Source organism: Haliotis rufescens, unplaced genomic scaffold, assembly GCF_023055435.1.
Source record: "Haliotis rufescens isolate VD_foot unplaced genomic scaffold, xgHalRufe1.0.p SCAF_19, whole genome shotgun sequence".
NCBI lineage: Eukaryota > Metazoa > Mollusca > Gastropoda > Lepetellida > Haliotidae > Haliotis > Haliotis rufescens.
Window position 1 is genome coordinate 25,154,184 of NW_025963879.1, and position 15,114 is coordinate 25,169,297.

The 15,114-nt window shown below is 40.1% G+C and overlaps 2 protein-coding genes across 2 annotated transcripts in view; one reads left to right on the forward strand and one right to left on the reverse strand.

Moving 5' to 3' along the window:
• Positions 1-15,114, forward strand: part of LOC124123125 — a 23,088-nt gene continuing 7,974 nt past the window's right edge. Inside the window, exons 1-4 of the mRNA XM_048398720.1 lie at positions 1-560; positions 928-1,104; positions 1,528-1,662; positions 2,324-2,486. Of these exons, the coding sequence (XP_048254677.1) occupies positions 461-560; positions 928-1,104; positions 1,528-1,662; positions 2,324-2,486 (575 nt within the window). The 5' untranslated portion in view covers positions 1-460. The remainder of the gene's footprint in view (positions 561-927; positions 1,105-1,527; positions 1,663-2,323; positions 2,487-15,114) is intronic.
• Positions 12,101-15,114, reverse strand: part of LOC124123121 (protein wech-like) — a 23,740-nt gene continuing 20,726 nt past the window's right edge. Inside the window, exon 3 of the mRNA XM_048399090.1 lies at positions 12,101-14,035. Coding sequence (XP_048255047.1) covers positions 12,390-14,035 — 1,646 coding nt within the window. The 3' untranslated portion in view covers positions 12,101-12,389. The remainder of the gene's footprint in view (positions 14,036-15,114) is intronic.

Consider the following 15,114-nt stretch of genomic DNA (forward strand, 5'->3'; position numbering starts at 1 on the left):
TGACCTGTAAACACACTAACCAGCATCACTTTCGTCTAATTCAGTTACCCAGCATCACAAACAATTCGAAGGAAATCAACTTCATCTGCATCGGCAAAACAAAATATTTACCCGCAGCGAAGATGGCTATTTTTAGAGGGGATTCCCAGTCACGTGATCCGGATTACCGTGACGTCATTTTCTCCAGCGTGTCCCGCGCAAGGTGTTCCGAGTGTTGTCAGCAGGTGTGCGTGTAGAATATGACAACGGGATACCAGCTTGCATCAGTGCTAGAAACATAAACACACATATCGCTCCACGCTGGAACCTAGCCGTCTATATAAACCAGGTTCAATAAGACTGAAACATTCACACTCTGATCGAGACAACTGGAGACGACATTCCCATCGATCAACACTGAGTACTGTTTTAGACTTTGAATATCACTTTCTTTCACAACTCGCGTCAAAACAAAACAGCCATGGGTGTTATCTTGGATAAACTTGCTGACTTCACAGGCCTATTCTCCGGGTTTACCAGAGACCCAGCTAGAATTCTGATGGTCGGACTCGATGCTGCCGGTATGTTATTAATGTTTAGGGCAATTACCTTTTTAACAAACTATTATCAAGATAACGGTATTTTATTTTATTCAAATAAAAGTTATTCATTTAAGTTTAAGGTATCACTTTCTTCATTCATTATTTTTTTCAAATGTAAACAAATATGTATTTATTATTATGTTTTAGCATTTTCTTACAAAATATACATATTTTCATATTCAGCTGTGATTTTAACTGAAAGAAAGTGTGAAAAATTGAATATTTATTACCTTTTACATGGGCAAAAACACAAAAATACATTTTGTTTATGTGGTACGAATGCACACTATATTAAAGTTATTTGCGTGACACAATGATTGCATGGACCATGGTCTGCATGTTGTAGGTAAGACGACGATCCTGTACAAGCTAAAGCTGAACGAGGTCGTCTCCACAATCCCCACCATCGGCTTCAACGTGGAGACCGTCAGCCCCTGCAAGGGCGTCAACTTCACCGTGTGGGATGTCGGCGGTCAGGACAAGATCAGACCCCTGTGGAGACACTACTTCCAGAACTGCAGTGGTCAGTTTCCTATTACGTCTCTAAACTCGGAAACACCGTTGTTTTCTCATCTCATGGCCCCCTTACAAAACTATATTGTCGGGACTAGATATTGGGACGCGGGTAGCTGGTCATGTGGTTAACGCTTTCCTTTGTCCCACATTTGGGTTCGATTCCTGACATTCCTGACGTGAGTCTCATCAATGACAATATCACTAATAATCTGCTACCTGAACATTCTTAAATACCTGTACATATGTACAGCATAACTGTTTCTAATATGTGAAGGTTGGTAGCCAAATGGTCATTGCCTTCCTTTGTCCTGCATTTGGTGTCGATTACTGACATCGTGAAACTATGTGAACTCCTTTGTCGAGAGGTTTGTGAAGATTCCACCCTTTCGCGCTCTGTGTCCAGAACTGAATATCAGCTTGTTTATTTTAGGTATCTTGTACGTGGTTGACACCAACGACAGGGAGAGGTTTGCCGAGTCACGAGATGAACTGATGAACGTCATCGACAGCGACGAGATGAGATCCGTTCCTGTCGTCGTCCTGGCTAACAAGCAAGACTTGCCAGGTAGGCACATGGGCGATTCAGAAAATGAATGTGGCTGCCCTTGTATTGGCAACATACACAGCTTAAGGCGCAGGATTGTCTTTATTTCCAATTATTATGATACTGATGCTGCTGCTGATTATGAATGTAGTGATGATGACGATGATTATTATTATGATTTCTTAAAGTCTTTGTAGGCAATTAGACGTTAGGTTTACGTATGAATAGGGTTTTTTATATTAAGTCTTTCATCAGCTGATGAAGGGGCAGACACTTTATTCCCGAAACGCTATGTCCGTATAATGAAGAAGTTGCTATCCATAAAATTTCTTGTCATATTATGATTGTGTTATATTATTTCGGTTGAACATTATCAGTAAGCAAGTATTGGTGTTTTGAAAGTAAATATATTGTAACACACGGTAACAAAGTCTCTTCTCACTACCACTGTATTGGGGGCCTAGTGGGTAAAGCGTTCGCTCGTCACGCCGAAGACCCGGGTTGTATTCCTGACATAGGTACAATGTGCGAAGCCCATTTCTGGTGTCCCCCGCCCTGATATTGCTGGAATATTGCTAAAAGCGGCGTAAAGCCATACTCACTCACTCACTCACTCACTCACTCACTCACTCACTCACTCACCACTGTATTGATGTGGCTTCTTTACACGTTTTTCCTGAAGCTGCCGCCAAGTTGTCGGAAGTAGTGGACGCCCTTCACCTTCAGAAGTTGACGGACCGGAAGTGGTACATCCAGGGGACATGCGCAACGACCGGGGAAGGACTGTTTGAGGGTCTGGAGGAAATGTCCAGACTGGTGAAGGATTTCAAACAGAGCAGGAGGAGGTAACTCGCCAGAATCAGAAATAACCACAAATATACATCTGTGATAGTGTCCAGAAGCTCAGGGATGACCGACTGAAGAGTATCTATGTTTAAACCTGCATGGGTGGATGTGATAAAGACATGGTCAGGGATGACCGACTGAAGAGTATCTATGTTTAAACCTGCATGGGTGGATGTGATAAAGACATGGTCAGGGATGACCGACTGAAGAGCATCTGTGTTAAAACCTGCATGGGCGGATGTGATAAAGACATGGTCAGGGATGACCGACTGAAGAGTATCTGTGTTAAAACCTGCATGGGTGGATGTGATAAAGACATGGTCAGGGATGACCGACTGAAGAGTATCTGTGTTAAAACCTGCATGGGCTAGTGTGATAAAGACATGGCATAACTCGACGTCACCTCTCATATATATACATTTTTTTGTCCCATTAACTATGAGCAGTGTGTGACATGACAGCTGACATGCAGTAATACGACATTGACAAGGCCTGTCATGTTTGCATTGCGGTGGAAGCCAGAAGGAGGACCCTATGCCGCCAGAACAAAAAAGGTCAACGCCATTTTACTGATTCAGTCTCAAACCCAGTCTCTCATCGTGATTACCGATTCTAGTCCTGTTGTCGCGTGATGACTCTGGATCAATGGCGTTATCAGTCTTTCACTTGTATTTATGTACGGTTTTGTGTATAATTCATCGTGTAAATACTCATATGATTCTAACATTCCTATTGATGTTTGTTCAGTGTTTATCTATTTTAAAACCTAGCAAAGTTTATATTTGTAGTAAGTGTATAAACGTCTATGCTGTATGTACATGTTTTGATATTTTGTACAGTAAACTACGGTTAAAGCGAACACGCTTATAACGAACTGACCGATATAACGAACTTATTTTTAGCCCAGGCCATTTGTTGTATAAATGTTGTGTATATGCTTATAACGAACTACGGTTATAACGAACTAAAATTAGTGGTCCCTTTGAGTTCGTTATAACCGTAGTTTACTGTACTTGAACATGTAATTGTTATAAATGATCAAATGTTTGTATGAAATTGGAATAATACAATTATTTTCCACTCCACGTGGACATTGTTTGTCTTTAAGTGACAGTAAGACACAGGAACCCCTCTCTGTGTCATCTTGTCTCTCATATCATTCATATCTCTCTGTAACACGACTCCAACAGAATGACAGACCAAATAAGGTCCCTTTAATCGACTTATGGAGGGGTTCAATGTAACATGAATAGAGACTAATGTGAGAGAATAATAATGGACTAATGTGCAACCTCAAAACAGAGATGTTGAGAGATATGGAGTGAGTGACGCCGCTTTTAACAATATTTAAGTCATATCGCGGGATGTCAGCTTAGTGTGGGAGGAAAGTGATGCAGGTCTTAGACGTTTACCAGTTCGGTGAAACCCACGAGCATGGGTATGGTGCTGAAAAACGTAGAAACATAATTGGGGCGAACCGGTATTCGAACCCATAATCATAGGTTTCAGGAATGCCCAAGGGACGCAACTCTGCACAGCGAATCGCGGCGCCTCAGACGACTGGGCCACCGGTGACCCCGGGTTGGTAATGTATTAGTGTGAGTTGATAATGAATTAGTGTTGGTTGGCAATGCATTAGTGTTGGTTGGTAATGTATGAGTGTGAGTTGGTAATGTATTAGTGTGGGTTGGTAATGTATTAGTGTGAGTTGGTAATGTATTAGTGGGGGGTGGTAATGTATTAGTGTGAGTTGGTATTGTATTAGTGTGGGTTGGTAATGTATGAGTGTTGGTTGGTAATGTATTAGTGTGGGTTGGTAATGTATTAGTGTGAGTTGGTAATGTATTAGTGTGGGTTGGTAATGTATGAGTGTGAGTTGGTAATGTATAAGTGTGTGTTGGTAATGTATTAGTGTGAGTTGTTAATGTATTAGTGTTGGTTGGTAATGTATGAGTGTGAGTTGGTAATGTATTAGTGTGGGTTGGTAATGTATAAGTGTCGGTTGGTAATGTATGAGTGTGAGTTGGTAATGTATTAGTGTGGGTTGGTAATGTATTAGTGTGGGTTGGTAATGTATGAGTGTGAGTTGGTAATGTATGAGTGTGGGTTGGTAATGTATTAGTGTGAGTTGGTAATGTATTAGTGTGAGTTGGTAATGTATTAGTGTGGGTTAGTAATGTATGAGTGTTGGTTGGTAATGTATTAGTGTGGGTTGGTAATGTATGTGTGTGGGTTGGTAATGTATTAGTGTGGGTTGGTAATGTATGAGTGTGAGTTGATAATGTATGAGTGTGAGTTGGTAATGTATTAGTGTGGGTTGGTAATGTATTAGTGTGGGTTAGTAATGTATGAGTGTGAGTTGGTAATGTATGAGTGTGAGTTGGTAATGTATTAGTGTGGGTTGGTAATGTATTAGTGTTGGTTGGTAATGTATTAGTGTGGGTTGGTAATGTATTAGTGTGGGTTGGTAATGTATTAGTGTGGGTTGGTAATGTATTAGTGTGGGTTGGTAATGTATGAATGTTGATTGGTAATGTATAAGTGTGGGTTGGTAAGGTATGAGTGTGAGTTGGTAATGTATGAGTGTCAGTTGGTAATGTATTAGTGTGGGTTGGTAATGTATTAGTGTGGGTTGGTAATGTATGAGTGTGAGTTGGTAATGTATGAGTGTGAGTTGGTAATGTATTAGTGTGGGTTGGTAATGTATGAGTGTGAGTTGGTAATGTATTAGTGTGAGTTGGTAATGTATTAGTGTGAGTTGGTAATGTATGAGTGTGAGTTGGTAATGTATGAGTGTGAGTTGGTAATGTATTAGTGTGAGTTGGTAATGTATTAGTGTGGGTTGGTAATGTATGAGTGTGGGTTGGTAATGTATGAGTGTGAGTTGGTAATGTATGAGTGTGAGTTGGTAATGTATTAGTGTGGGTTGGTAATGTATTAGTGTTGATTGGTAATGTATGAGTGTGAGTTGGTAATGTATTAGTGTGGGTTGGTAATGTATTAGTGTGGGTTGGTAATGTATTAGTGTGGGTTGGTAATGTATTAGTGTGGGTTAGTAATGTATTAGTGTGGGTTGGTAATGTATTAGTGTGGGTTGGTAATGTATTAGTGTGGGTTGGTAATGTATGAGTGTGGGTTAGTAATGTATTAGTGTGGGTTGATAAGGTATGAGTGTGAGTTGGTAATGTATTAGTGTGAGTTAGTAATGTATGAGTGTGGGTTGGTAATGTATTAGTGTGGGTTGGTAATGTATTAGTGTGGGTTGGTAATGTATGAGTGTGGGTTAGTAATGTATTAGTGTGGGTTGGTAATGTATTAGTGTGGGTTGGTAATGTATGAGTGTGAGTTGGTAATGTATTAGTGCGGGTTGGTAATGTATGAGTGTGAGTTGGTAATGTATTAGTGTGAGTTAGTAATGTATTAGTGTGGGTTGGTAATGTATTAGTGTGGGTTGGTAATGTATTAGTGTGGGTTGGTAATGTATTAGTGTGAGTTGGTAATGTATGAGTGTGAGTTGGTAATGTATGAGTGTGAGTTGGTAATATATGAGTGTGAGTTGGTAATGTATAAGTGTGGGTTAGTAATGTATGAGTGTGAGTTGGTAATGTATTAGTGCGGGTTGGTAATGTATGAGTGTGAGTTGGTAATATATGAGTGTGGGTTGGTAATGTATGAATGTGAGTTGGTAATGTATGAGTGTGAGTTGGTAATGTATGAGTGTGAGTTGGTAATGTATGAGTGTGGGTTGGTAATGTATTAGTGTAAGTTGGTAATGTATGAGTGTGAGTTGGTAATGTATGAGTGTGGGTTGGTAATGTATGAATGTGAGTTGGTAATGTATTTGTGTGGGTTGGTAATGTATTAGTGTGGGTTGGTAATGTATAAGTGTGAGTTGGTAATGTATGAGTGTGAGTTGGTAATGTATTAGTGTGGGTTGGTAATGTATTAGTGTGGGTTGGTAATGTATGAGTGTGAGTTGGTAATGTATGAGTGTGAGTTGGTAATGTATTAGTGTGGGTTGGTAATGTATTAGTGTTGGTTGGTAATGTATTAGTGTGGGTTGGTAATGTATTAGTGTGGGTTGGTAATGTATTAATGTGGGTTGGTAATGTATGAGTGTTGATTGGTAATGTATAAGTGTGGGTTGGTAAGGTATGAGTGTGAGTTGGTAATGTATGAGTGTGAGTTGGTAATGTATTAGTGTGGTTTGGTAATGTATTATTGTGGGTTGGTAATGTATGAGTGTGAGTTGGTAATGTATTAGTGTGGGTTGGTAATGTATTAGTGTGGGTTGGTAATGTATGAGTGTGAGTTGGTAATGTATTAGTGTGGGTTGGTAATGTATTAGTGTGAGTTGGTAAGGTATGAGTGTGAGTTGGTAATGTATTAGTGTGAGTTGGTAATGTATGAGTGTGGGTTGGTAATGTATTAGTGTAAGTTGGTAATGTATGAGTGTGGGTTGGTAATGTATGAATGTGAGTTGGTAATGTATTAGTGTGGGTTGGTAATGTATTAGTGTGGGTTGGTAATGTATGAGTGTGAGTTGGTAATGTATGAGTGTGAGTTGGTAATGTATTAGTGTGGGTTGGTAATGTATTAGTGTTGGTTGGTAATGTATTAGTGTGGGTTGGTAATGTATTAGTGTGGGTTGGTAATGTATTAATGTGGGTTGGTAATGTATGAGTGTTGATTGGTAATGTATAAGTGTGGGTTGGTAAGGTATGAGTGTGAGTTGGTAATGTATGAGTGTGAGTTGGTAATGTATTAGTGTGGTTTGGTAATGTATTATTGTGGGTTGGTAATGTATGAGTGTGAGTTGGTAATGTATTAGTGTGGGTTGGTAATGTATTAGTGTGGGTTGGTAATGTATGAGTGTGAGTTGGTAATGTATTAGTGTGGGTTGGTAATGTATTAGTGTGAGTTGGTAAGGTATGAGTGTGAGTTGGTAATGTATTAGTGTGAGTTAGTAATGTATGAGTGTGGGTTGGTAGTGTATTAGTGTGGGTTGGTAATGTATTGGTGTGGGTTGGTAATGTATGAGTGTGAGTTGGTAATGTATGAGTGTGAGTTGGTAATGTATTAGTGTGGGTTGGTAATGTATGAGTGTGAGTTGGTAATGTATAAGTGTGAGTTAGTAATGTATGAGTGTGGGTTGGTAATGTATTAGTGTGGGTTGGTAATGTATTAGTGTGAGTTGGTAATGTATGAGTGTGAGTTGGTAATGTATGAGTGTGAGTTGGTAATATATGAGTGTGAGTTGGTAATGTATAAGTGTGGGTTGGTAATGTATTAGTGTGAGTTGGTAATGTATGAGTGTGTGTTGGTAATGTATTAGTGTGGGTTGGTAATGTGTAAGTGTGGGTTGGTAATGTATGAGTGTGAGTTGGTAACGTATTAGTGGGAGTTGGTAATGTATAAGTGTGAGTTGGTAATGTATAAGTGTGGGTTGGTAATGTATGAATGTGAGTTGGTAATGTATTAGTGTGGGTTGGTAATGTATGAATGTGGGTTGGTAATGTATGAGTGTGAGTTGGTAATGTATGAGTGTGGGTTGGTAATGTATGAATGTGGGTTGGTAATGTATTAGTGTGGGTTGGTAATGTATTATAGTGAGTTAGTAATGTATGAATGTGGGTTGGTAATGTATGAATGTGAGTTGGTAATGTATGAGTTTGGGTTGGTAATGTATGAGTGTGGGTTGGTAATGTATGAATGTGAGTTGGTAATGTATGAGTGTGAGTTGGTAATGTATTAGTGTGGGTTGGTAATGTATGAGTGTGGGTTGGTAATGTATGAGTGTGGGTTGGTAATGTAAGAATGTGAGTTGGTAATGTATTAGTGTGGGTTGGTAATGTATGAGTGTGAGTTGGTACTGTATAAGTGTGGGTTGGTAATGTATGAGTGTGAGTTGGTAATATATGAGTGTGAGTTGGTAATGTATGAGTGTGGGTTGGTAATGTATTAGTGTGGGTTGGTAATGTATTAGTGTTGGTTGGTAATGTATGAGTGTTGGTTGGTAATGTATTAGTGTGGGGTGGTAATGTATGAGTGTGGGTTGGTAATGTATGAATGTGAGTTGGTAATGTATGAGTGTGAGTTGGTAATGTATGAGTGTGAGTTGGTAATGTATTAGTGTTGGTTGGTAATGTATGAGTGTGGGTTGGTAATGTATGAGTGTGAGTTGGTAATGTATGAGTGTGAGTTGGTAATGTATTATTGTGAGTTGGTAATGTATGAGTGTGAGTTGGTAATGTATTAGTGTTGGTTGGTAATGTATGAGTGTGGGTTGGTAATGTATTAGTGTTGGTTGGTAATGTATGAGTGTTGGTTGGTAATGTATTAGTGTGGGGTGGTAATGCATTAGTGTTGGTTGGTAATGTATGAGTGTGAGTTGGTAATGTATTAGTGTGGGTTGGTAATGTATTAGTGTGGGTTGGTAATGTATGAATGTGAGTTGGTAATGTATGAGTGTGAGTTGGTAATGTATGAGTGTGAGTTGGTAATGTATTAGTGTGGGTTGGTAATGTATTAGTGTTGGTTGGTAATGTATGAGTGTTGGTTGGTAATGTATTAGTGTGGGGTGGTAATGCATTAGTGTTGGTTGGTAATGTATGAGTGTGAGTTGGTAATGTATTAGTGTGGGTTGGTAATGTATTAGTGTGGGTTGGTAATGTATGAGTGTGAGTTGGTAATGTATGAGTGTGAGTTGGTAATGTATTAGTGTGGGTTGGTAATGTATGAGTGTGAGTTGGTAATGTATTAGTGTTGGTTGGTAATGTATTAGTGTGGGTTGGTAATGAATTAGTGTTGATTGGTAATGTATAAGTGTTGGTTGGTAATGTATTAGTGTGAGTTGGTAATGTATGAGTGTGAGTTGGTAATGTATTAGTGTGGGTTGGTTATGCATTAGTGTGGGTTGGTAATGTATTAGTGTGAGTTGGTAATGTATTAATGTGGGTTGGTAATGTATGAGTGTGAGTTGGTAATGTATTAGTGTGGGTTGGTAATGTATGAGTGTGAGTTGGTAATGTATAAGTGTGGGTTGGTAATGTATTAGTGTGGGTTGGTAATGTATTAGTGTGAGTTGGTAATGTATTAGTGTGGGTTGGTAATGTATGAGTGTGAGTTGGTAATGTATTAGTGTTGATTGGTAATGTATTAGTATGGGTTGGTAGTGTATTAGTGGGGGGTGGTAATGTATTAGTGTTGATTGGTAATGTATTAGTGTTGGTTGGTAATGTATGAGTGTGAGTTGGTAATGTATGAGTGTGAGTTGGTAATGTATGAGTGTGGGTTGGTAATGTATTAGTGTGGGTTGGTAATGTATTAGTGTGGGTTGGTAATGTATTAGTGTGGGTTGGTAATGTATGAATGTTGGTTGGTAATGTATAAGTGTGGGTTGGTAATGTATTAGGGTGAGTTGGTAATGTATGAGTGTTGGTTGGCAATGCATTAGTGTGGGGTTGTGAAACATTAGTGTGGGTTTATATCATCTGTGTGGCATGATAATGTATTAGTGTTGGTTGGTAATGCATGAGCGTGAATAGGTTCGGTGTATGAATTCGTGAATATCAAAACATTCCATCATTTTTATAAAGCACCCTTGTTGCTAGCTGAATGGCACGTGGTAGATTAACTGGAGTGCAGTAAGTTGTTTCCATCATGTTTTATGTTTGGAAACTTTTATTCCATTATATCCTGTTGAACATAATCAGTCTGTATTCAGACAGACATAGTAATATGCGTTGTGTTAGTCTGTTTTTGAGTGAGTAAGTCATGGATAACGCCGCTTTCAACAGTAGTCCAGTTATATGCTGGCGCGCCACCTTAATATCGCCCGAAAGCCCAAACTATGGAAGGTCTCGGACATTTACCACTTTGGTGAAACCATGGCACTGACAAACCTATGAAAAATTATTTGAGTAATTATGTTATTTGTTGGGTATAAATGTGGATTCTATGGCATATCTACGCTGCACTGGCATGTAAACGAAGTAGATCAATTTTATCATGTTTATGGGAGTGAGTTTCTTTCTGCTGTTAACATGACCATGCTGAACAGAGACTGACTGACATGGACAGGTGAGTTTACTAGTTGTATCCTGTAGGATTTCCACAATAACGACAGGGTGACTACAAGATTCTGGTACTACTGTTACGCAGGGTTTGACAAAGTATTATTTATTTGCAGTGAAATCTGGGTACAATTTTATATATGTGGGGTACAGGAAAGGTACACATAGAAATCAGAGAACATCAAAAACATCTCGATGCATGTACCCTGGGTACAAAACAACAGTACCCAGGTGGAAAAGAGCCCCCTCGGCAGTAGATAGATCACTTGCTCCTATTGATTGTATAGTATGTTCAGGTTGCCCACGTCGGCAAAACAAACATGGCGAAACTGATGTCAGATTTTATTCCCTGGTCTCCATTTAGGTTTCAACGTGGGGATTCCGGGTTAGAATAGGTCCTCAGCAACCTGTGCGTGTCGAACGAGGCGACCAAATGCTCAGACTCCGCTACTTGGTTGATACAGTGTCATCGTGACCCAACGACTTGGGATGTTGCTCGTGATGTCAGTCACTGGTTTCACGGGTCCATACTGGATTATTTACAGTCATACACGTAGCTTGAATAACGCGGTTTTGACCAACAAACGTAGAATTACAGAGGACTTATATATTTGCAACACACATAAACAGCACTCTCTGATACAATGTTCTTGGCTTTACGAGTATATTCGTTCACTATATTTTATTGCGCTTCAAAAAACATCTAATCACGATTTATCTCCCTTCGACCTCTCAGTTACCAAGTAAATGTGACAGGTCCTCACCGCAGAAACGAGAGAGCTGTCGGTTCCATGCTTCATAACGCGAAACAGTTCATTAAAGTTACCAAAACAATCAGTACATTTAATGTATATGTAGAATAATAGTTTCAGGTGATTCTGCGACTGACATTGTACTTAAATTCGTCCCTTGATTTCAACACATGTTATACAAGGTGACTAAATTGGAGATCGGTTGGTCACAACGGCTGCTTAATACGGGCTTTTCACTTTGACTGTAATGGCGGTTTTCGTACCGCATGTCACATGATCAGCCTGTCGAAACGCCAGACTCGCGGGCCTCCACAGCAGTGCAACTGTCGCCCGGATCAATGTGGTCGGAAGAATGTCTGTAAGTCTGTAACAAAACAGTGTTGTTGTTTTGTCTTGTTTCCGCATATCAAGGAAGTCTGGACGTCACTTAAATATTCCACAGATAGATCAGATATCACGAATAGACCCATTATACACTAGCATTATGATAACAATAATTCATTTTGGGGTATCATAAAATGAATTGTTAATATAAATCAGGAATAGATGGTAAAACGGCGCCCCGTGTGTAAAGCTGTGACAAACAGTGCTGCTTATTGTCCTCAACATAGCAAGCAAGGATTACCGTCATGTAAATATCCATCCTACACCGCCATAGCTCACAACCCTGCCATTTATAACACAGAAGCAATAGCTCCGTTACACTGTCATAGTGGTTGCACAAATTAAAAAACACATCATGTGGGATATCTGGTTTTCGATATAATGATTTTTTATTAAAGCAACTTACATTCGAAGTTGGTAATATATAAAATAGAAAACATTAAAGCAGTGCGTGTACAGCCGTGTTTTGCTACTGAGATTACATATAAAATGTGTCCACTTACAGACCTTAATTCATAAAATTCAAATAGCAAAGCTCAGATGAGTGATTCAACACCAATATATAATGTGATTTTACTAAAACACAGTGAAAGGTGCTTACAGGTAAATACACAATGACACATATTAAAACACATAAATCCTCAACTCACGTGACGATAGTTTGTTGAAAGGAGGATTGCGACATGTTCATTCACTTCAAAGTAAATACCTTCACTACATTTGGTGTACACACGTACATACGACCACGCCCACCAACACACACTCCACGTGGACTCTGGACGCCATCCTGTGATGACAGTATGTTTCTAACAAACTGTCCTGACTCAGTCAGATGGAGGACTCTGTGTAGATTGATGTCTGTCACCAGGATGTCTCCTGTGCTGGTACTTGTGATACCATGTGGATACTCCATCTCTGTGTCTCCTGTAGTGCTGTAGGTGAACACCACATCTCCCTCGGGAGTCAGACACACGACACACTCTGATCCACTGTCAGACACCAGGATGTTTCCTGTCCTCGTGGTACAGAGGTAGCGGGGATTATTCAAGATGTATCTACTTGGTTGGCCTGGACGAATTGACTTCAGCACGTGTCCCGCCATATCCAGGATATCAACACAGGGAGGGGAGCTGGAACTTGCTGCTAGTGTTGATGGTGTCAGAGACGTTATACCCCAGTACTGTTTGCTGGTTGTGATGGTTGACAGCAGCACCAGGTAAGGGTTGACTTGTACTGTTACAATCTGACTGGTACCGAGCACAGTGACAGCCACCTGGTTGTCCTTCAACTTTGTTATACCCCACGGACCACCTTCCAGACTGAGCCTGCTGTGACCTGGCTGCTTGTTCCTGGTGTAGAAGGACTTCACACTGTTGTTCAAGTAGTCTGTGACTACCACTGTGTCTGTACCATTCACCACTAACACCGTCACTTCAGTGGGGTTTGGTTCATAAACATCTCCTGCTACTCTGACGTTAATGGTGTCCTGTAACACAGGAGCAGCCTTTAGGTCGAGCACACCCTCATACAGGACGTCTATCTCACCCAGCTGTAGATCGTCCAGTGCTCTACTCAGCTTGTCCGTGTCCTGTCTGAACATGATCCTGGCTATTCTTCCCTTCTCCTTCACGTCTGTGACTCCGACAGCCTCCACATCACCGGCCTCACATCCCTGGTACATCTCATACACACCCATGTCACACTCAGATTGTAGAGTCTGGTCTATCAGCTCAGCCTGTTGTTGGTACATCTGTACTGACATCTCACCTGACTTTATGTCTGCCTTCAGTTCTCCAATGTGTTTGTCAGACATTTCTTTCAGTTCAGCCAAAAGTTTCCGTTCCTTGACTTTGATCATCTCTATTGCTTTGAGACTTGCAGACTTGATATTCGATTCTATTTGTAAGTAATGCGTTAATGCTTCATTGACTTTGGGGGTTTGTTTTCTAACATGTGTTTTCATCTCGTCGTGTTTCTTCAACAAATCCTCTTTATTCCTTCTCAGCTCGGTTTTCATTGCAGGAATCTCTGACTCAATTTCAACAACCAAGTCACATTTCCTGTGATGGATAGTGCAGCATGTTTGACAAACAGCTGTTTTACAATCTTTGCAAATATATTTGATATTTTCATCCTTGTGAACATTACACATGACCTTTCTCTTGACCTTCACCTTTGTCTCTCCAGACAGGTCAACTACTTCATGGTGACGCGAAGACGGGATTCGTTTGTGCATCCGTATACATCGTTCACAAAGTGCGTCGTCACAGACAGAGCACCAAGATGTAGCTGGAGTTGTCTCCCCTTCCTCCTTGCAATAACTGCAGTCAGTCGTATCTGAAATAGTAAGATAACTTTGATCCAGAGTATCAACACGGGGCTAAGAAATGTTGAAGCATAACAACCTATTGATGCAGTACCTTTACTGTCATAAAGCGCACACGTGTAATCCAGAAGTAAAACAAATTGTAATTTGCATGTGGTCCTCCAGAATCAGGACACATTGCATTCAAAAGTTTTATGTGACATAAAAGTAGATTACAAACATAGAATGTTAACAAAACTAACATTGGGGATATTAAGTTGACACATTCATAGTGGTGTACGCGATACTGTTGACACTGATATGTCTACACTGGAAAATTATTTATCTTTTTCAAAGTAACAGCTACATTGTTAAAATTGTTGTGAGTGTGATTGGGTTTTTTTTAACCATGAACCGTACTTCCTTGTGAGAATTACCTCCCTAATGCTGATATGTTTACTCCTGTAGCCTCTAATGTAAATTATTCACACTGTACAAAAGTGCTAATACCTCGCTACATTGAAATTGTGTCAAAGTTTCCCGCTGTAGGCCTGTCCTCGATCCTCTCGACAGCCAGACCCGCGTCACGGAATGGGTCAACGTTTCATGGTAGCGAAATGCTGCATTGGGGAAATATATCGACTCGTACCTTGCCCTTCGACTCCTAGGGGCTGTAGGCAAAGAGCGCAAGCTCTCTTGAGTAGGTAAACCAGTCTAAGACAGAGCGTGATCTCCTCTTATGATTGTGTCCAAATAACATAACATGTTTAGTGTAATAATTTACAATTAGGAATGTTTTAAACAATAGTTATTTATGTACTTCGTTTGTAAGCATATCGTTATACATTTGTGAGTGAGTGAGTTGGTGAGTATGGTTTTTAGCAATATTCCAGCAATATCACGGTTGGGGACACCAGAAATGCGCTTCATACATTGAACCCATGTCGGGAATCGAACCCGGGTCTTCGGCGTGAGGAGCGAACGCTTTAACCAATAGGCTACCCGACCGCCCCTTATACATTTGTGAGACAAGAAAGTTTCTTTTAGATGTTGGTTTACATCTTTCCAACTACTACTCATCCCATGTAACTTTCTCAAACCAAAACCAAAA